The sequence below is a fragment of the Mesoplodon bidens genome (assembly GCF_964165515.1).
Source record: "Mesoplodon bidens genome assembly, chromosome: 7".
Classification (NCBI taxonomy): domain Eukaryota; kingdom Metazoa; phylum Chordata; class Mammalia; order Artiodactyla; family Ziphiidae; genus Mesoplodon; species Mesoplodon bidens.
Window position 1 is genome coordinate 111,672,559 of NC_138164.1, and position 21,520 is coordinate 111,694,078.

The 21,520-nt window shown below is 52.1% G+C and overlaps 1 protein-coding gene across 2 annotated transcripts in view; it reads left to right on the plus strand.

The window, feature by feature from the left end:
- Window positions 1-21,520, plus strand: part of LRP5 (LDL receptor related protein 5) — a 114,566-nt gene that overhangs the window by 67,321 nt on the left and 25,725 nt on the right. For both annotated transcript variants that reach the window (XM_081240605.1, XM_081240606.1), the window contains exons 8-13: window positions 5,521-5,737; window positions 7,522-7,811; window positions 10,610-10,836; window positions 12,068-12,252; window positions 16,956-17,279; window positions 19,023-19,222. In XM_081240605.1, the coding sequence (XP_081096731.1) occupies window positions 5,521-5,737; window positions 7,522-7,811; window positions 10,610-10,836; window positions 12,068-12,252; window positions 16,956-17,279; window positions 19,023-19,222 (1,443 nt within the window). The remainder of the gene's footprint in view (window positions 1-5,520; window positions 5,738-7,521; window positions 7,812-10,609; window positions 10,837-12,067; window positions 12,253-16,955; window positions 17,280-19,022; window positions 19,223-21,520) is intronic.

Consider the following 21,520-nt stretch of genomic DNA (forward strand, 5'->3'; position numbering starts at 1 on the left):
AATCATCATCATTATCATCTTTTCACTTGTTTGTGAGTGGCCATGGCTCCCAAAGCACGTGGGAGCTCTCTGAGCTTGAATTGGGGTCTCTGTGCTGATCCCCTAGCAGGGAGTCAGGACACACTGGGTCTGCGTCAGAAGTGGCCTCTCCCTCTTAGTCCCTCCCCGACTTCCCCTCACCGGCCCGTCCTTGCATCCTCCTTTCCCACAGCTGCCGGTCGGATCATCCCTGAGTGGCACTCCTGTCCTGTCATAGCCCACGCTGCCTCTCTCCCTCACCCCCCTCCCCGCCCCTGGGCGAGCATCTGTTCATCCTGCAGCATTCACTGAATGTCACCTCATGCTGGAAAAGCAGCACAGGACAGACCCATGCCCTGGTGGGGTCAGTGTTCTAGAAGAGGAGATATAGACAGCAGTGACCGGGACAACCGCAGCCCGTCGGAGGTGGTCAGTGGTCTAGAGGGATGCCGAGCAGAGAGGAGGAGGGCCCGGGGGCAGGGGTGCGGGTCGTTCAAGCTCCCCTGACAGCACCCTAAGCTGCTTCTCCAGCCACGTTGGTTCTGAAGCCCTGCCTTCTCCTCTCACTGACTTGTGTATATCCTGTCTATTTCCTTCTGTTTCTAGAGTAGAGGGAGGAATGGTGCCCCTTATTAATCCTGAAATAGGCAAAGCGTTTAAACACCCTTGTGCTCACACAGTGATCAGGCAGGTCCCTGGATGGTGGTTTTAGCCGTTACTGAGTTAGAGCACGGTCGGGCCTTGCCCTTTGTGGACTTGAGCTGTCTTTCTAAAGCTTCCTCCCCAGCTGTTTCCCCACCCGAGGATGGAAGAAACAGAAGTTTCACAGGTCGACCCATAGTCCAGGCTGTTTGGCCCGTCTCTGGGGCAGGAAGTGTCACCTGTGTGTGGCTTGCCTTGTACTCGCTGGAGACCCCAGGGGTCACTTGGGCTCTCTGCAGCCCCCCGATGTCTTACTCGGTCAGGACCATGGGGAGGTTGTGTCCCTTGCAGCTGCCGTCTGCTGGTGGCTGTCTCCTGTCAGAGTAGGCATTCATGGGGAGTACCCGGTGGGGAGTGACACACCCGGTGGAGCAGGCGGGCCAAGGATGAATCACAGCCTGAGAAGTTAAAAATACATCCGTCCCCCTGTTCCTGACATTTCCTGAGTCGATGGAGGTGACTTCCAGCACGAACAGAATAAACACTCATTGCAGGAGTGACAGATTGGCTGTGTGTCCGGGTCCATGAGCCCTGGGGAAGAAGGGTGCAGGGCTTCCGGGCAGCGGGGCCACAAGCTGTGCGGGTGTGTAAGATCTTTTTTGTTACGTGAAACAAAAGAACCAGAGCAGTTTTAATTTGGGGCTCTGTGTCTGAGTATAATTGTTGCATCAGAGAGCAGAACTCTTGTTTTCTTTAAATTTGTGCTGTCCGAGGGTTAGTCTTGGGCTCTCACCTCTTTGCACGGCCAAGTCATTAGAAACAGAGGATTCACTGTAAGGCACTTGCACCTCAGGGGGCTTTTTGGGGTCTACTGTTTTGTGGGTGGCCGTGCACACCCCGCAGCTGTGGGTTCTGCCTCTTGGAGTACAGCTGAGGGTGGGCTTCTCTGGGGTCTGCCCGCCCTTCTGCGCGTCACGCAGCTGTTGATCTGCGGGTCGTGTAATGAGCTGGCCAGGGGGTGGATGTGTGCTCTGCTTGCCCTGCCTCTCCCCCACTCCAGACCTGGGCTTGGTGTGTGGAGTCAGCTGAGCACAGGAGGACGGAGGCCAAAAGGTCAGAGAGCAAGGCTGGCTGGCACTCGGGCGCCTTCGGCATCTGGCTTGACCATTTTGACATAACTTCCTGGAGTTATCTAGTTTCCTCTCCTGAAAATCAAGGGCAGGAGAACTTCTTGAGCAGGGGTTGAAACCTATGGACCGGAGGCCAGAATGACTACTTTTGTGCCACTTTCAAACGCACGGTGGTTTTTACACTTTTTTTTTTTTTTTTTTTGTGGCACTGCACAGCATGTGGAACCTTAGTTCCGTGACCAGGGATTGAACCCAAGCCCTCGGCAGTGAAAGCGCAGAGTCTTAACCACTGGATTGCCAGGGAATTCTCTACATTTTTGAGTGATTGAAAACAATCAAAAGAATGGTATCTCGTGACATGTGAAAATTATATGAACTTCCAATTTTTTTGTTTTTAATTTTTGTTGTTTGCACAAATAAAGTTTTATTGGAACACACTCGCGCTTGTTTTAGGCACCCTCGGTGGCTGCTTTCCCGCGACAGGGACCGTATGGCCTCAAAGCTGAAGGTTTTTACCATCCTTTCCAGAAGCAGCTTGCCAGCCCCTGTCCCTGGCAATCCGCCTCCTGTGCTCTCTCCCGGCTCCCATGTTATCAGGTGGCCCAGATTTGATTCTCTTTTTTCTGGGCTCCGCTCAGGGCCCAGGAAAGGTACGGGCCCCCAAGTTGGCCCTAGAGGGAGCCTGAGACAGGGGGTTGACACGTGTGTTCCCTGTACACGGGTCCTACTTGTCTGCTCCAGGATTTGGGAAAGGAGTGGTCCAGCAGAGTTACTTCTACAGATATGTTGGATTTGGTCAAGGTGTGTTGAAAGCTGCTGTAAAAAGGCCGCTTTGGGATCATTTATTTTTTTAATTTTTTTTTTTTTTTTTTTGCGGTACGCGGGCCTCTCACTGTTGTGGCCTCTCCCATTGCGGAGCACAGGCTCTGGACGCGCAGGCTCAGCGGCCTTGGCTCACAGGCCCAGCCGCTCTGCGGCATGTGGGATCTTCCCAGACCGGGGCACGAACCCGTGTCCCCTGTATTGGCAGGCGGACTCTCAACCACTGTGCCACCAGGGAAGCCCTGGGATCATTTATTTTCTCAAGTGTTAGAGTCTTGATGTCCTTCCAAGTTGGAGGGCCTGAGAGGTGTTTCATGGGGTCTGTAATAGTTCAAAGCGGGATGGGGTGAGGGAGGAGCTTCCGAGGCAGAGGGAGGCCCTGCCAGCCCAGGGCCAAGGTTCTGTCCTTGCGGTGGGTGCCGCCAGCCCGGCCCCGGGGGAGCAGCTCACTGCCTCCTCACTTTGTTCTGGGCAACCAGAGGGTGGGGTGGGGGGGTGGGGACAGATGTCGGGGGAGGGATTGCTGCCGGCTTGCGGCTGTCTCCCCGCACCCCCGTCTGGCCCCGTGTCCTCTGCGGGCTCACTTTCATCCTTCCTAAGCTGGGGAACATGTACTTCCTCCCCTCAGTCAATAGAACATGCACTTATTTATGTCTGGAATTGAGTTGTTAAAGGAAATAAAGAAAATATGGACATAGAGAAGGATGAGAAAAATCTCTTCAAGAGATGCTGTTGACATTTTGGTATATAAAAGGTGGAGTCTTGGGGCTTCCCTGGTGGCACAGTGGTTGAGAGTCCGCCTGCCGATGCAGGGGACACGGGTTCATGCCCTGGTCTGGGAGGATCCCACATGCCACGGAGCGGCTGGGCCCGTGAGCCATGGCCGCTGAGCCTGCGAGTCCGGAGCCTGTGCTCCGCAACGGGAGAGACCACAACAGTGAGAGGCCCTCACACCGCAAAAAAAAAAAAAAAAAAAAAAAAGGTGGAGTCTTTATTTTCCACATGTGGATGTTTTCTTTATAGCGATCGTGTCCTACATCTACCATTCTGCCCGCCGCACCCCCCCACCCCGGTGCCCAGCCCTGGTTATTCTTTGTCAAGGAAGGAGCAGGGGTTTGCGCCCTGCCTCTTATGGGCTGTGTGTTCTTAGAGACACTCTTTCTCTCGCTGTGCACCTCCTCGGTGGTAATCCCAGGCGAGACCCCCTCCTCAGGTCTGAGTGCTGTGCACAGCGTGTGTTCATCACCTTTATGTGCCTTCCTCTTGTGGGGCCGAAGCCGGAACCGGCACCCTGGACCAGTTTGGAGGATTAATCTATCACCTGCCCTGTATGGCTAACCAGTGGGCCAGGCGTGGTGCCCAGAGCTCCGCGCGGAGATCCTACAGCCCGAGGTCTACACTCCAGCTCATGGCACAGGACATGGTCCCATCCGGTGTTCTCATCTGGGCTGCTCATTGGAGCCACCTGTGGGGAGCTGCTTTCACGACTATTACCTGGCCTTCCAGTTTTGGTGTAATTGCCCCAGGTTGAGGCCCAGCCACTGTTCTTTGGTTAAGTTCCCAGGGTGACTTTATTTATCTTTTAATATTTATTTATTTATTTGGCTGCACTGGGTCTTAGTTGCAACACGCGGAATCTTCGTGGTGGCATGCGGGATCTTTAGTTGTGGCTTGCGGGCTCTTAGTTGAGGCATGTGGGATCTAGTTCCCTGACCAGGGATCAAACCCAGGCCCCCTGCGTTAGGAACGTGGAGTCTTAACCACTGGACCACCAGGGAAGTCCCTCCAGGGTGACTTTAGCTGCTACCCTCAGTTACAGGTGGAGAGGTTGAGGTCCATGTGGGATGCAGAGGGACTTGGCTGTGGGGCAGAGCTGGGGTGGGACCCCTGGCTGCAGGGCCCAGAGCTGCCTGCCACTCCTGGCCGAGCCAGCAGTTTTGCCCTGTGCTGTCCAACAACAGAGGACTGAAGTCTTTTCTGCTCAGCACACACCCGATCTGTCTTATGTGTTTGCCACCTGCAAAACTGAAGATTTGTAGCCTTTCTGATGAGCTGGAAATGTAATCTGGCTGCAGGAGGCCTGTTGAGACTTGCCTTTAATTCATCATGTCTCTTTCATCCTGGCTTGAGAGCCCCAGAGTTTGGATGTTACATTTTTATCTTCTTTTTCACATCAGCTCCTACAGGGTCATTAGTCATCACAACCACATCTTATCCTGTTTGTGTGTTTCAGTTGGTTAAGGCCGTTTCTATGTTTGACAGTATTTTTCTCCTCTGTGGCTTTTGTGGTTGATGCTTTTAATCAGTGCTGACTCTTCAAGAAAAAGATTTAGCTTTTACATCTCAGAGTAAACAGCCACTAGTGTGTCTGGTGTTGGAAAGCATCTTAGAGCTGTAGGCTCAGACTTAGACCCAGAAGCGTCCTCAGAGTTCACCTGGTGCTGATGGAGCAAGAAATTAGTCCACAGACAAGTGGGAGGCTTTGCCCAGGGCTTGCGATACGTTGGCTGTCCAGCCTTTTTGAACTGAGCTCCGTGTCAAGGGTGTGAACTGGTGCCTCTCTGTTCTACATCTTGGCAGACATTGCTAATCAGTGAGCCCATCCTGGGTCAGAGACCCACACCTTGGTATTCCAGGCAGCTACTGCTAGTCGATCAGCAATGGCGAGCGAGAGGACACGTGTTTGTCTCGCCTGCCCCTCTCAGCCCAGCATCCACCCCCAGGTAGGGGAGGCAGTGGGGAAGAGCCCCTGAATGGCCCCATCACTGAAAACGTCACTCATCCAGCTGCCCCAGTGAGCCGTGGCTTTGTTAGGTGGCCTCGCCAGGTGCAGATGCTGCTGGGGCCCGTCCTGTTCCAGGCAGTGCAGGCCCGAGGCTGGTTCAGCCCCCCGTCTGCCATCCTGCAGGTGATCAACATCGACGGGACAAAGAGGCGGACACTCCTGGAGGACAAGCTCCCACACATTTTCGGGTTCACGCTGCTGGGGGACTTCATCTACTGGACCGACTGGCAGCGGCGCAGCATCGAGCGCGTGCACAAGGTCAAGGCGAGCCGGGACGTCATCATCGACCAGCTGCCCGACCTGATGGGACTCAAGGCCGTGAATGTGGCCAAGGCCGTCGGTGAGTCGGGTCAGCCTCCAGCCATGGGTCAACCATGCCACAGGCTCGTGGCTGCCCTTTTGGTCCACAGGCAGCCCAGTTGGAGGCCAAAGCTGGGGGTGTAAGTGCCCGGCTGGGGCACCACTCTGGGGCTGGACAGCACAGGAGATGGTGAGAATATTGGTCCAGGACCAGTGGCATGGGGGTGGGGTATCGACCAGGCATGGTGACTGGGCACTGCTTGCTATAATTGTTCTCACGGTGGCTGACACTTGCGGAGTGCCTGCTGCATGCCAGGCTGTGGCTAAGTGCCTTAGTGCCCAGAGCAGCCCTCTACGCGAATTACGATGTGGCCCTATTTGCGCCGGGGAGAGGGTGGCAAAGCCGTGTAGCTAATGGGTGGTCAAGCTCAGGACTCATGCCCGGGTCTGCCTCGACCTTGTGGCTGGGCTGGGCTGTGATCGTTGTCCAGTGTGACAGGCTGGACCCTCAAGCACATACCTTTTATCTGAAAGCCAGGATCTGCAGAAAGCTCCCTTAACACAAGGATTTGTCTCTTTATAAATATGATTCCCAGTGCAGGTCGACAGGCTACACTGGGGACAGTGGTGTCCAGCTGTGGTGGGAGGACAGATGGGGGGACGGGGCTGTGGGCTCTGTGGCGGCAGGGACCCTGTCCCCAGCTGGGGCCCAGCACCGAGTACTGCACCTACACATCAGAGACACTCAGCAAGCCTTTGCTGGAGGGAGGGAGGGAGGAAGGACCAGAGAGGCCTCAGTGCTTGCCCTTAAGTCTAGTGGGTGAGACACCCCTTAGTTAGCTCTGCTGCCAGGCTGGTGACTACAACTGAGGTGTTAGAGGGATGCCTGGCTTTAAAATATAAGGCAGGGCATTTGAGCTTGGAATTTAGGGAGCAGGTGGCGGTCAGGGTTTGCCCGGCAGAAGGGACAGCTGAGCAAAGGCCCGGAGGTGAGGCCGTGGGCGGAGACCCTGGGGGGATCTAGTGCATCTTGGTCTCCGGGAGAGGCCTTTAGTCACACCCTGCACTCCTGAGACAAGGCAATGGAATCAACACACTTAGTTTACCAGCCGCCTTTGAAAACACGCTAATCATCCACTGTGGAACGTGAGGTCCACCAGTTAGTGAGTGTCTGAAAAACAAAAAATAAAACCCTAGAGATAAGAAAATGATATATCCATTGGGTGTGATTTAAAGTTGAGAAATTGGACCCCGCCCTCCCTCTTTCTCTCTCATGTAGGGATTTACTGGGAAAGATGGGGGAGAGGATTCTTTTTCTAGCTGAAATACTTAACACTAAATTAAAGCCAATTTTAACAGCACTGCAGCAGATGAGTGAGACTAACGGCCTGGCCAAAAATACACGAATGCTAAGTACAGTCTGCTACAATAAGAAAGAGGCGCCTTTGGCCGTCCTGGGTGCATCCGAGTTCGAGGGCACCGAGAGTGCCGGAAACGGGAGGAGGAACTGTCTGGGTGGCGTCTCGGGCTGCGGTCCCGTCAGCGGGCAGGGAGTCCAGGCCCGGCGGGGTGGGGGGCAGGGGGTGCGGTTGTCCCCAGGTCGCCATGAGGATGGAGGAGTCCAAGTGCGGCGATGCCCTGGGCCCAGAGCCAGCCGTTGTTATGTGCCTTCCCCGTGCCTGGGGAGGCCCTGGGTTTCCATCCACCCACCTGCTGTCCCTGCGTGACATCTGGCAGAAACGAAGCCTCGTACAGCCGTGGAGCCACTGCCCACCCGCTCTTTGCTGGGCCTCTGGCGTCTAGAGCCTGTGTCTTTCCGTCCAGGGACCAACCCGTGTGCGGACAAGAATGGGGGCTGCAGCCACCTGTGCTTCTTCACGCCCCGCGCCGCCAAGTGCGGCTGCCCCATCGGCCTGGAGCTTCTGAGTGACATGAAGACCTGCATCGTCCCCGAGGCCTTCCTCGTGTTCACCAGCCGGGCCGCCATCCACAGGATCTCCCTGGACACCAATAACAACGACGTGGCCATCCCGCTCACGGGCGTCAAGGAGGCCTCTGCGCTGGACTTTGACGTGTCCAACCATCACATCTACTGGACTGACGTCAGCCTGAAGGTACGGCAGCTGGGCATCCTCCCCGTGCACCTTTCCCGTGAATACCTACCCGGTGATGGTATCACCTCAGAGGCTGAAAAAAGGTTTTCTTCCTTTTTAAAAAAAAAAAAAAAAAATTTATTTATTTGGTTGTGTGGGGTCTTAGTTGCGGCACGCGGGCTCCTTAGTTGTGGCATGCGAACTCCTAGTTGCGGCATGCATGTGGGATCTAGTTCCCCAACCAGGGATCAACCCCGGGCCCCCAGCATTGGGAGCATGGAGTCCCATCCACTGCGCCACCAGGGAAGTCCCTTGTTTTTTTAATGGTTAGTTAAAATTGAAGTTTAATTGCTGTACAATGTAAGTTACAGGTGCACAATAGAAGTGAGTCACAATTTTTAAAGGTTATACTCCATTTATAGTTATTATAAAATACTGGCTACATTCCCCATGTTGTACAATATATCCTTGTAGCTTATTTTATACCCAATAGATTGTGCCTCTTACTCTCCTACCGTGACGTTGCCCCTCCCCCTTCCCTCTCCCCACTGGTAACCACTGTATCTGTGAATCTGCTTCTTTTTTGTTATATTCACTAGTTTGTTGTATTTTTTAGGTTGTACATATAAGTGATATCGTACAGTATTTGTTTTTCTCTGTCTGAATTATTGCACTTAGCATAATACCCTCCCAGTCCATCCATGTTGTTGCAGATAGCAACATTTCATTCTTTTTTATGGCTGAGTAGTATTCCCTTGTAGAAAAAGTTTTGGTTTTTTTTTAAAGAACTATAGGGAATTCCCTGGCGGTCCAGTGGTTAGGACTGTGCATGTCCACTGCAGGGGGCACAGGTTCGATCCTTGGTCGGGGAACTAAGATCCCACAAGCTACACAGTGCTGCCAAAAAAATAAATAAATTTTAAAAAATTAAAAAAATAAAAGAACTATAATATTTATTGTAACTTGATTCACACCATTAGAACATTAGTGAACCTGTGTTAATAAATAAGCACGAATGATTACAATGATCAGGTCCAGTGGACACACAGGTAGCCATTTCTAGAGTGATTGTGTGTCCGTGTATTTTTCGATTCACCCCACCCACTCCCTCACGAGTGCCCATTTACTTAGCAAGCTCTTCCTTTGTTCCGGGTGCTAACATAAACATCCTGGATGAATACAGGAAAGCCTCTTTCATCTTCTAAAGCAGGGTTTGGCATAGTGGTCCGTGGGCTGGCCTCCGTGTTTTGTCAGTAAAGTTTTATTGGGTCACACTGGTGCCCATTTGCTCATGGATCGTCTGCACCTGCTTTTGTGCCACTAGGTTGTGACAGATCCAAATGTCCTGTGACACCTGAAATATTTACAGAAAAGGTCTGCTGACCCCTGTTCTAAAGCACTGGACAACTCAAACAGTTTAATCACCTATCTTTTATTCTACTGTTGGTATTACATGGCTCTTAAAGATGTTTCTGATTTTAAAAGTCACAGGGTTCATTGTAGAAAGAGAGAAAAGTATATTATACAGAAAAGTATAAAGAAGAAAATAAAAACACCCACATCCCCGTCATCCGAAGTCAGCCACTGATGTCATTTTAGTGTATTTCCTTTGAGTTTTTCCCTATGTTAGTATTACTCATAATCAATCATATGCTATGTAGAATTCTGTATCCTGGATTTTTTCACATCACATTATAACAGGTATTTTATCAGCCTGTTACAAACTCTTTAACATAATTCTTTAAACGTGTTAAATATTCCAGTGCACATATATTCCTTATCATACTTAACTGTTCTCTTATTTTATTTTATTTATTTTTTATTTTTTATTTTTTTTGTGGTACACAGGCCTCTCACTGTTGTGGCCCCTCCCGTTGCGGAGCACAGGCTCCGGACGCGCAGGCTCAGCGGCCATGGCTCACGGGCCCAGCCGCTTCGGGGCATGTGGGATCTTCCCGGACTGGGGCACAAACCTGTGTCCGCTGCATCGGCAGGTGGACTCTGAACCACTGCGCCACCAGGGAAGCCCCGTTCCCTTATTTTAAATGTTCTTCCATTTTTTTCCGACTCTAAATGATACCATGGTAACAAGCATCTCTGTGGGTAAAGCCTCTTTTGTGTTTTCATTCCTATGGATAAAGTTTCAGGAGGAAGATTACTGGGTGAAAGGATACAGTGATTTCTTTTTTTTAAGGTTACAACTATTTTGAAGGGTCATGATACACACACACACACATATATATATATATATAATATAGCTTATATATACTGATATATTTTTCATAATTATATACTATTATATAAAATATTTTTACATATTTTTAAATGAAGTACATAGTTTACATATATATTACCAAATTGTTTCTTCTAAAAAGGTTGTATTTTGCTGCTTTTCAAATGTTCCTTCAAAAACTCAAATGTTGAGGGCTTCCCTGGTGGTGCAGTGGTTGAGAGTTCGCCTGCCGATGCAGGGGATATGGGTTCGGGCCCCGGTCCGGGAAGATCCCACGTGCCATGGAGCGGCTGGGCCCGTGAGCCATGGCCGCTGAGCCGGCGCGACCGGAGCCTGTGCTTGGCAACGGGAGAGGCCACAACAGTGAGAGGCCCGCGTACTGCAAAAACAAAAACAAAAACAAACAAACAAACAAACAAAACTCAAATGTTGGGAAAAAATTAAAATAAAATATAAAAGAAATAAAAAGAATAAAAACTCGAATGTTGGTGATTTGGTCCCAAATGTGATCAGTAGTTGCTCCAGGAGACATCTGCAAAAACTCTGGTTTCTAACCAGTGTCCCTTTCCTCCTCACCTGCTCCCAGACCATCAGCCGAGCCTTCATGAATGGGAGCTCCGTGGAGCACGTGATCGAGTTTGGCCTCGACTACCCAGAAGGCATGGCCGTCGACTGGATGGGCAAGAACCTCTACTGGGCGGACACCGGGACCAACAGGATCGAAGTGGCCCGGCTGGACGGGCAGTTCCGGCAGGTCCTCGTGTGGAGGGATCTGGACAACCCAAGGTCGCTGGCCCTGGACCCCACCAAAGGGTAGGGACCGTTTTTGTCCAGCAGGCGTGTCCCCGTCACCTCTCTACACCAGCCAGTGCGTTGATGACCCGAGGCTGCGGCAGCCGGCTGCCCACCTGGCACTCTGCGGTTAGAGCAGTAATGACCGCTACTAGCTTTGAGGTGGCCGGGGCTGGCGGGACCCTTGGAGGTCATCTGGTTCACTGAGGAGACACTGAGGCCCAGAGCAGAAGGCAGGAAGAGAAGCCTCTGTATCAGGCACCGCATTGGGTGCTCCCAGAGGGGTCATCTCATCTGGGCATCCAGGGGCCGTGCGAGGGGTGGGTGATTTTACAGATGCAGAAACTGAGGCTCAGAGAAGCTCAGTGATTTACTGAAGGTCACATAACTGGTTAGAGCAGGGCTGGGCCAGGAAGTCCCATGAGTCCTTTCTAGGCTCCTGTCCTGGGCTTCTCCCCTCCTGCTTCTTGCTGGCCACTTAGCGGCGGTTTAAAACCCACCTTGCAAGGCACATGCTTTTATGTGTCAGGCAGCCTGGGGGCCCTGCCCTGGGGCCAGTCTTCCTCTGCACTCAGTGCCCAACCCTTAAAGCATCAGAGGTGTGTAGGGAGCACTCCAAACCCTGCCTGCCGCGTGCTGTTTCAGGGAAGGGAAGATTTCGGCAGAACAAAAAGAAAGGTCCAGGTTTTAGCGAAAGAACCAGTAAAACGTACACAGTTCTGGAATGGGGATTCCTTCCTCGGAGCCACTGCTGAAGAGCGAGGAAGGAGGACCCGTTAGTGGAGACGGCAGAGCTGAGTTCGAGTCCTGACCCTACGATGCCTGTTTGCCTCAGCGTCTTGTTTTCTACCTTCTTGGAGGAGAGGAGACTGTACACCCCGATTTGCCCACGTTCTTCCTGCCCATCCCGGTCACCCTGGCATCCTGTCCGGCTTAGTTAGCGTTTGTCCCTGACACAGGTGTCCCAGCCTGGATGTCGTGTTGCACAGTCACCCCGTCTGTGCACCCGAATGAGAATATCAGGGCTTTGCTTGCAGGGGGGCTGCTGTGGGACCCCAGGAGGAAGGATGTAGCTCCGTGACTGCTCCCAGAGGGACGGTGGGGTGGAGGGGGCTCCCAGGGCCTCACCCCTTCCCTACTTCCTGCAGGGATGCCATCGGCACAGCCGAGGAGATGTGGCAGGTGTGCTCCCTGCCCTGCCGTAAGGGTGGCCGTGCCTGAGCCTGCCCCGCCCTGCTCCCATGTCTTCCAGCTACATCTACTGGACCGAGTGGGGCGGCAAGCCCAGGATCGTGCGGGCCTTCATGGACGGGACCAACTGCATGACGCTGGTGGACAAGGTGGGCCGGGCCAACGACCTCACCATTGACTACGCTGACCAGCGTCTCTACTGGACAGACCTGGACACCAACATGATTGAGTCATCCAACATGCTGGGTGAGGGCCGGTGGGTCCTGCCGCGAGGGGGCATCCCTGCCCCAGGTGTTGGCCACGCTCAGCCCCCATGGCACTGTGCCCTTGGGCCCGTGAGGCCCAAGCCCCACAGGAGGTGCGGCCACGCCCTGGGTGCTGACCCAGCCTTGCCCCCTCCTGAGGGTTGTCCTTTTCCGTCCCTGGTGCTATTGCTGTAGATGTGTCAATAGAGACCCCAGTGACAGCTGTTTCCTACACAACAGCTGAGAGCCGGGTCCCGGCCAACCCCGTGCCAGGATTCTAATTTGACCCTACACCACATAGCGTAAGTTTTCGTTGATGGCGAAACTGAGGCCCAGGGAGGTCGTGGGACTTCTGTAAGGTCACAGAGTGCCACTCAGACCCCAGGGCCACGTGCTACAGCTCCATCTGACCCTGAATACCTACTGGGTGCTAGGCATTGTTCTGGGACCACTCAACACCTGGGATTAGGTTAAAAACAAAAACAAAAAAGCCCTCGCTCCAAGCCACCCAGCAGTGAGGGCAGGATTTGAGCCTAGAAATCATATGACTCTGGACTTCTTGCAGGGGGTGGTTATATTAGCTCTCCTGGGTGATATCACATGATGGGGCTGCCCTGTGCAACCAAGAGAATTTGGCTTCCTTCCTAATCGCTGCTGCCGCTGCCACCTGTGGTGGGTGTGGCTGTGCCCATTTTACAGATGAGGAAACTGAGGCATAGATGGGCTGAACGGCTTGTCCCCAGGTACTGTGTGAGCAGAGCCAGGACTAGAAGCCCAGTGGCCTGGTTTCTGCTTGCGGCGGGCTGCACCCACCCTGCATGCTGACTGTCCTGGTGTATGAGGCCAAGAGCAAGGCTTAAATGTGTCTTTGAGACTGCCAACCCCAGCCCCACAGGGAATTACAAGAGGCTGCTGCCGGGTGGGAAACCAGTCACAGCACAGCTGTGGTTGCCCGAAATAATTAAGCTCCCTGATTACCCCAGAGTAAAGACATGCTCGGAGGAAAAGCAGCGAAAGCCCTGGAAACCCCCTCGACTCCGCAGGTTGAGGGTGGTCGTGTGCGTCCAGCCAGGCCGTTTCCAGCCATATTCCCACTGAATGGCGTAGACGTGTAGGGAGCACTTCATTAATAACAGGGGAGGCCCCGGGCAAGGGAAAGGTGGGAATGTTGCCTGGAGTGGTGCGAGTGGGCGTGGAGCGTGAACCTGGGGCCTCGTCATCCTGGTTGCAGTCTTGGCCTTGCCACTTGCTGTGTGACTTGAGCCAGGTGACTTAACCTTTCTGTGCCTCGGTTCTCTAATGCCGATGGTCCCTTCCTCCTACAGCTGCTGCTGTGAGAATTAACTGAAAGGATAAGAGTGAAGGCACTTCTCATCAAGCCTGGAGCACAGTCACTGCCCTCTGAGTGTTTAGTTAATGATCGTTGTTGTTGGAACAGTCCACTACGAGTCCCAGTCCAGGGCCCGGGGCGGAGTGGGGGCGGGCAGCATGTGCGTGACAGAGGCAGTCAGGGAACACCTTTATTTCAGAACTATCTTTTATCTAATGATAAAATAATCAACTTAGAAATTTTCTAAAAATGCAGAAAAACAGGAAGAGAAATTTTAATTATCCATAATTTCACCAGTCAGTAATAATGTATATTCACCTGTTGGATTTTTTTTTCTTTTTTTTCTTTGCGGTACGTGGGCCTCTCACTGTTGTGGCCTCTCCCGTTGCAGAGCACAGGCTCCGGACGTGCAGGCTCAGTGGCCATGGCTTACGGGCCCAGCTGCTCCGCGACATGTGGGATCTTCCCGGACCGGGGCACGAACCCGCGTCCCCTGCATTGGCAGGCAGACTCTTAACCACTGCACCACCAGGGAAGCCCACACCTGTTGGCATATTTCTTTCCAGTCTGAAAACTTTTTTTGATTGTTTTTTAGCTGTTCATCTCTGAAGATTTTTTTCACTTTTTTCCTTTTTAAAAATCATTTTGAAAACATTATTTCAAATCGTGCCATGTATGATTTTCATTTGGCTTTCTCCCACTCCTGTACAGGAGGAGCATGTCCCCATGTCGCCAGCGTGTTTTCACTGGTACCGTTTTTACTGTGAAATAGAGCATACGTGAGGCATTCGTACAACACACACACTTTGACAAGTGAAGACTTAGAAACCCATGCCCAGGTGGAGGAACAGAACTTGTCGAGTGTCACCGGGCCCTGCACCCGCTCTCCCTCCCTCACGTGGCCCTGAGCCTGCGTGTTGCCGTAGTAGTCCCAGCAGGTGCACACAGGTGTGTGCTCTGCATGTGACTGCTCGGCGGGTTACGTGATCAGACCCTGGTTCATTTCACAAGCCCTCTGCTGCTGGCGTTAGAATGGCACCAGCGTTCCCAAATGAAAGCAAGGTGTGGGCAGGGCTACCTTCCATCTGGAGGCTCTAGAGGAGAATCCATTGCCTCTTCCATCTTCTGGGGGCTGGCTGCATCCTTGACTTGTGGCCCTTCCTCCATCTTCAAAGCCAGCTGCATAGCCTCCACCAACCTCTCTCTCACTGTCCTGCTCCCTCTTATGAGGACGCTTGTGTTTGCACTGGGTGCACTGGGATAATCCAGGATCGTCTCCCCATTTCAAAATCCTTAATTTAGTCACACCTGCAAAGCCCCTTTTGCTGTGTAAGGTATTATATTCAGAAATTCTGGAGATTAGAATGACCTCTTTTGGGGGGAGAGGGGGAATGTTATTCTGCACGTAGTTTTTTTTTTTTTTTTTTTCCGTATGCGGGCCTCTCACTGTTGTGGCCTCTCCTGTTGCGGAGCACAGGCTCCGGACACGCAGGCTCAGCGGTCATGGCTCATGGGCCCAGCCTTTCCGCGGCATGTGGGATCTTCCCGGACCGGGGCACGAACCCATGTCCCCTGCATCGGCAGGCGGACTCTCAACCACTGCGCCACCAGGGAAGCCCTGCACGTAGTTTTTATCAAGCACTTAATTTGTGCCGGCATTTTGACCATTCTACGTGCATGATCTCATTGAATATTTATCACAATTATATCACAAACCTCACTGGTTTTTTTAAATCATAATTTATTACATTTAATTATCATGGATACCCATGAGGACACTCTTAAGAATAACCATTTTGGGACTTCCCTGGTGGTCCAGTGTTTAGGACTTGGCGCTTTCACTGCCGTGGCCCTGGGTTCGATCCCTGGTTGGGGAACTAAGATCCCACAGGCCACACGGCGTGATTCCCGCCCCCCAAATACCCATTTTTCAGATGGGGAGACTGAGAGTCAAGAAGCTTACATAGCTTTCCCAAGGTCACATGCTGGTCAGGGGAGAAGCGAGGGGGCCCAAGTTGACTCCAGAACCTGGTTTCAACCACTGTGGTAGACTGCTAGGCAGAAGGTTTTATTTTATCAATATTTAAAAATTTTATTGACATATATATACAGTCAAGTACAAAAAAGTAGTCAAGTTGGAGAATTTTTACATACAGATACTTGTACATACACAGAAGCATCAACATAGCCTGTGTAGCTCCCATGCAGATCAAAGTAGGGAAGTTTCCAGCCCTCAAAACGTTTTTAGTCAATCTCACCAGCCTCCTCAGGGGTCAGTGCTGCCCTGACTTCTATCTATGTGTACTAGTTGTGCTGTTCTAGAACTTTCTATCACTGTGACCGTACAGAGTGTGCTCTTCAGCATCTGGATTCTTTCACTCAGTCTAATAGCTGTGAGAGTCGCCCACGTTGTTGTTATTCTTTTTTATTGCTGCATCATTTCCATTGTATGAAGATCCTACCTTTTTTAAAAAAATTTTTTTATAAAGTTACAACATTTTATTTATTTATTTATTTTTGGCTGTGTTGGCTCTTCGTTGCTGCGCGCAGGCTTTCTCTAGTTGCAGCAAGCGGGGATGTGCGGGCTTCTCCTTGCGGTGGCTTCTGCACAGGCTTTTCCTTGCGGTGGCTTCTCTTGTTGCAGAACATGGGCTCTAGGTGTGCGGGCTTCAGTAGTTGTGGCACGCAGGCTCAGTAGTTGTGGCTCGCGGGCTGTAGAGTGCAGGCTCAGTAGTTGTGGCGCACAGGCTTAGTTGCTCCGTGGCATGTGGGATCTTCCTGGACCAGGGATCGAACCTGCGTCCCCTGCATTGGCAGGTGGATGCTTAACCACTGCACCACCAGGGAGGTCGCAAAGATCCTACCAGTTTTTAATTCGTCCTACTATTTTTTTTTTAATTTGAATGTGCTGAGTCTTAGTTGCGGCATGTGGGATCTTTTAGTTGTGGTATGCGGGATCTTAGTTGCAGTATGCGGGATCTAGTTCCCTGACCAGAGATTAAACCTGGGCCCCCTGCATTGGGTGCTCGGAGTCTTAATCACTGGACCACCAGGGAAGTCTCTAATCCATCCTACTATTGACGGACATTTGGGTTGTTTCCTGTTTGTGGCTGTTACACATAGTTGCTGCATGCATATTCTCGTCTGTGTTGTTTGGGTGGATGCTGCATGCATTTCTCTTGTGCTGCAAGAGGGGAATTGCCTGCCCTCAGGGCAGGTGCACATCCAGCCTCAGTGGACCCTGCTCGTTTCCCAAAGTGGTCACATGCTTTATGAGCCCGACGCAAGTGGCCAGGCTGCAGGTTGAACTGGTTCACCCACCGGACGCCCGTGCGGTGCTGTTGCTGACTCGGTACCTGTGTGTCTCCACGCAGGTCAGGAACGGGTCGTGATTGCTGATGACCTCCCACACCCCTTCGGCCTGACGCAGTACAGTGATTACATCTACTGGACAGACTGGAACCTGCACAGCATCGAGCGAGCCGATAAGACCAGTGGCCGGAACCGCACCCTCATCCAGGGCCACCTGGATTTCGTGATGGACATCCTGGTGTTCCACTCCTCCCGCCAGGATGGCCTCAATGACTGCATGCACAACAACGGGCAGTGTGGGCAGCTGTGCCTCGCCGTCCCCAGCGGCCACCGCTGCAGCTGTGCCTCACATTACACCCTGGACCCCAGTAGCCGCAACTGCAGCCGTAAGTGCCTCCTCTCCCCCTGTCCCTCACTCCCACATTAGATCATCAGTCTGACTCTGGCTGTTAAGGTGGAAAGAAGATTTTTATCTGGGGAAACCTTGGTGCACATGGGCAGTCGGGCAGGTTGTGCACTGCACATGTTGCCTAATGTTACCTGGAGGCTCAGGCTGGGTGGAAGACCTGTTGCTTCATCAAGACACGAGTAGATCGTCCAAGCCCTCAGCTGGCACATCCCGTGGGAGGCCCTTTGGATGTGAAAAACAGTCCCTGGGGGAGAGCACCCACTTATAGGGCCAGGCATTGTTCCAAGTGCTTTTTATGGCACTTAATCCTCCAGGCTATGGGGTAGGGAGTATCACTGTCCCCATTTCACAGACTAGGACCCTGGGCACAGAGATATGTAGTTACCCACCCAAGGCCACACAGCTGGTAAGACTTGAACCAGGTTTGTATCCAGGCAGGCTGGCTCCAGAGTCCCTGCCCTGACCCCTTTCGTGTGGCCTCATGTCCACTGTGTAATCCTACACGAGGTAGGCCTGTTCACTTTCAATTCTAAGAAAAGCGAGGTTCAGAGAGCCTGAGAGTGACTTTCCCATGGGCCCGCAGGGAGAACAGGTGTGTCCTGTTGTCAGGCTTGTCTCCTGTGACATCAGCAGAGAGCTAGTTATAACTCGGCCTCTGTGCAGCGCTAGACAGTTTGTAAAGCTCTTTGTCATCCGGGCATTGTGTGAGCCTCTCGCAGCCCTGGGCCTTAAGAGGACTGAGCTTCCTTGGCCCAATTATGTGGATGAGGGACCTACAGCTTCGAAGGGTTAAGGGGCTTGGTCGAGGCCCCAGGCTGGTATGTGATGGGCCTGGGGCCACAGCCTGGGATTCCCCACTCTTGGGCTCCCTTTGGTCCTGTTGTCCTTGCCACTGGGGGCCATAACGTTGAAGGGTCAAGTGGAGGTGTAAGTCACCCACTGCCCAGAGGGTATGTGACTCGGGTGCTGGCTCCCAAGGCCGGCAGCCCCAGGGCTGTAACTCTGACAAGGCTGCAGCTGGTGGCCTCTACACATCCTGGGTCCTGACAGCCCTGAGGAGCGCCCCCTCCCGGTGTCACTGTTGACGTCACACGGTTTTTGGCCATTCCCCGGAGCACGCAGAAGCTGCGGGCGAATCCCACTGTCACCAGAGCATCACGCACACTTATGGTGGGAGTTTTTTTTGCTGTTTTTTTTTTTTTGCGGTACACGGACCTCTCACTGTTGTGGCCTCTCCCATTGCGGAGCACAGGCTCCGGATGTGCAGGCTCAGTGGCCATGGCTCACCGGCCCAGCCGCTCCGCGGCATGTGGGATCTTCCCGGACCGGGGCACGAACCCGTGTCCCCTGCATCGGCAGGCGGACTCTCAACCACTGCGCCACCAGGGAAGCCCATGGGTGGGAGTTTGATGTTCACTACCTTTCCCTCCTTCGGACTTAAGTCTTGATAATCGGAAAAGAAATGGATATCTAGTTTTAAAATAACACACACACTTATAAAATATGGAAACAACAGAGATGTGTAACATGGAGAATAAAATTCCCCATAGTCCACCCCCAGGAAACAGTTTTGTGTCTTTCCAGCCTTTTTCCATGTACACCTCGTAGGTACACACGCAAATCTACTTTTTACCGTGAAATGGAATGCCATCCTCCCTGCCCACTCCCTGTTCGGCTCCCAGACACTGACGTGCGCCCGTCCCCGTTTGCCTCTTCCCAGCACCCACCACCTTCCTGCTCTTCAGCCAGAAGTGTGCCATCAGCCGGATGATCCCTGATGACCAGCACAGCCCAGACCTCATCCTGCCCTTGCACGGGCTGAGGAACGTCAAGGCCATCGACTATGACCCACTGGACAAGTTCATCTACTGGGTAGATGGGCGCCAGAACATCAAACGAGCCAAGGACGATGGGACCCAGGTAAGTGTGCTTTTGGGGGGGCGCGGGGGGCCCTTCCACGAGGAGCTCGCACTAGCAGCTTCCAGGCTACCGCCCCCTTTTCTTAGCAGAGGGGGTGCCAAGAGGGCACAGTTTGGGGTAAACAATGATTGGGCTCCGATTATGTCATTGCCAGGTATAAGGCTGAGCAGTGTGAAACCCTTAGATTGTGATTCTGTGTAGAAACTGGATTTTGCAGTTGTTTAAGTAGCAGTGGTGGGCGTCAAACCCCACGGGATTTTTTTTCCTTTCCATAGTGGTTCTGTGCAGGGGTAGTTGATATTGGTTATTCTAGATTTATCTTTTATTTTAGGGGAGTTGTATAGTCAGTTCTGTTATAATGCAATGTACATGTTTCTGAAAATCACTGCACTGTACAAAATCGCCCAGTACAGACCACAGGGCTGATGGGGGAAAGGGGGCTAGGTGTGCAGCACTCAAAAGGCCATCAGTGACAAACTGAAAAAAAGAGAGGAACCTGGCAATACAGGGGCACTGTCCTTCGAATGTTAAATGGTTCAGTACATAAATGCTCCAGCAGATATGGCTCTTGACGTTGAAAAGACCTGACGCTGGCGGAGGACGTGGGGGTCGGAAGGTTGCAGCTTGTGGGTTTTTGTGGAACGCTGTAAGGAGGGTTGTCTGAGATGGGACATACCGTTGTAACCCCAGCGTGGATGGCCTGACTCCCAGTGCACGGGGGCTGGGGGGCGCTAGAGGCATGTGTGTTTGTGGGCCCCTGCTTGGTGCGGTGCTGCTGTGTGCTCTACACTTGCCTCGTGTTTCTCCTCCTGGGTGCAGTTGTGCAAAGTGAATGCGAAACCTGCTCTCTGCTCAAATTGTCCCTGATACATCACTGCATGGGGACAAATACATGTTTTCCAAACATGAGTCTAGCAGAACTGACTACTTTTCTGTGTTAGGTGTTTGTGACCCATGCCAGGAAGGACATTGTCACTGCAGCCTCGGGGCACACCCAGCGTATCCAGCCATGGGACAGGGAACTGTGGCCAGAATTCCAGTAGGACGTGCCTGGCTGGTCATGCCAGTTTCTAAAGACTCCTTTCACAAAAGCTACAGAACCCAATGGTCTCTTTCTCAATCGAGTGGTCCGTGTAACAGCTTATGTCATCGTGGTGAAATCTTGATACTGTTATAACAGCGATGCAGATGCTTGTGAGTGGAGATTTTCAGAAGATTTTCGTGCCTGTAACGTGGGTGTTTCTCTTCTCTACCCTGAACTGGGTGCCAGTGCTGCCTGTACAACTGGGCCTCACTTTCGACAAAATACTTCATCCACCCACGATGTAAAGTTAACAAGTCATCCTTTGACGTGTGTGTGTCCTTGGTGGATGGTAAAAGCCCCAGCTGTGCCCGAGCAGCTGTGATCATCATCTCTGTGGGAGCAGAGCCTGGTGGAAAGGGTTGGAATGGATTTCTTTCATCCTACCCTGGGCGCAGGTGACCGTCACTTTGAGTCCTTTGGAGAACAGGGAGTGTTAATTGATGGACCGTGGCTTCCTGCTGGGAAAGCTGCTGGGTACAAATTGCCTTAAAGTCCCATGGAGAGGCGTTCTTTTGCATTCTTTTATGGTGTCCGGCAGAAGTGGGGGAAGACTTTGGAGAAAAAGCCCTTTTAGGAACACTTAATCTGGAAAATATTCATTTCCCTTCCTGTGTCTCTTGCTAAACTCCACCCTCTGGTGGCTTTGATTGTTGGGGGTACCACCCCACCTCCAAGGATGGTATTCTTAATTATCAACTACTTGGCTGTCATTTTTCTATTTAAATTTTTATTCTTTTATTGTGGTAAATATACGTTACATAAAATGGACCATTTTAACCATTTTTAAGTGTACAGCTCCATGGCATTAAGAACATTGATACTGTTGTACAGCCATCACCACCATCCATCTCCGGAGGAAACTCTGTCCCCATTAAACACTAACTCTCTATCCCCCCCATACCCCCAGTCCCTGGCGCCCACCATCCTGCCTTTTGTCTCTATGAATTTGACAGCACTAAGTACTTTATATAAGTAGAATCACCCAGTATTTGTCCTTTTGTGACTGGCCTATTTCACTTAGCACAATGTCCTCAAGGTCCATCCACATCATAGGAGGTATCAGAATTTTCTTCCTCTTTACAACTGAATAACACTCCATTGTGTGTATAGAAGACATTTGGCTTATCCGTCCATCCATCAGTGGACACTGGGGTTGCATCCGCCTGTGAGCTGTTGCTGCAGACTTTCCCACTTGGTTAAGTACCACTTTGTAC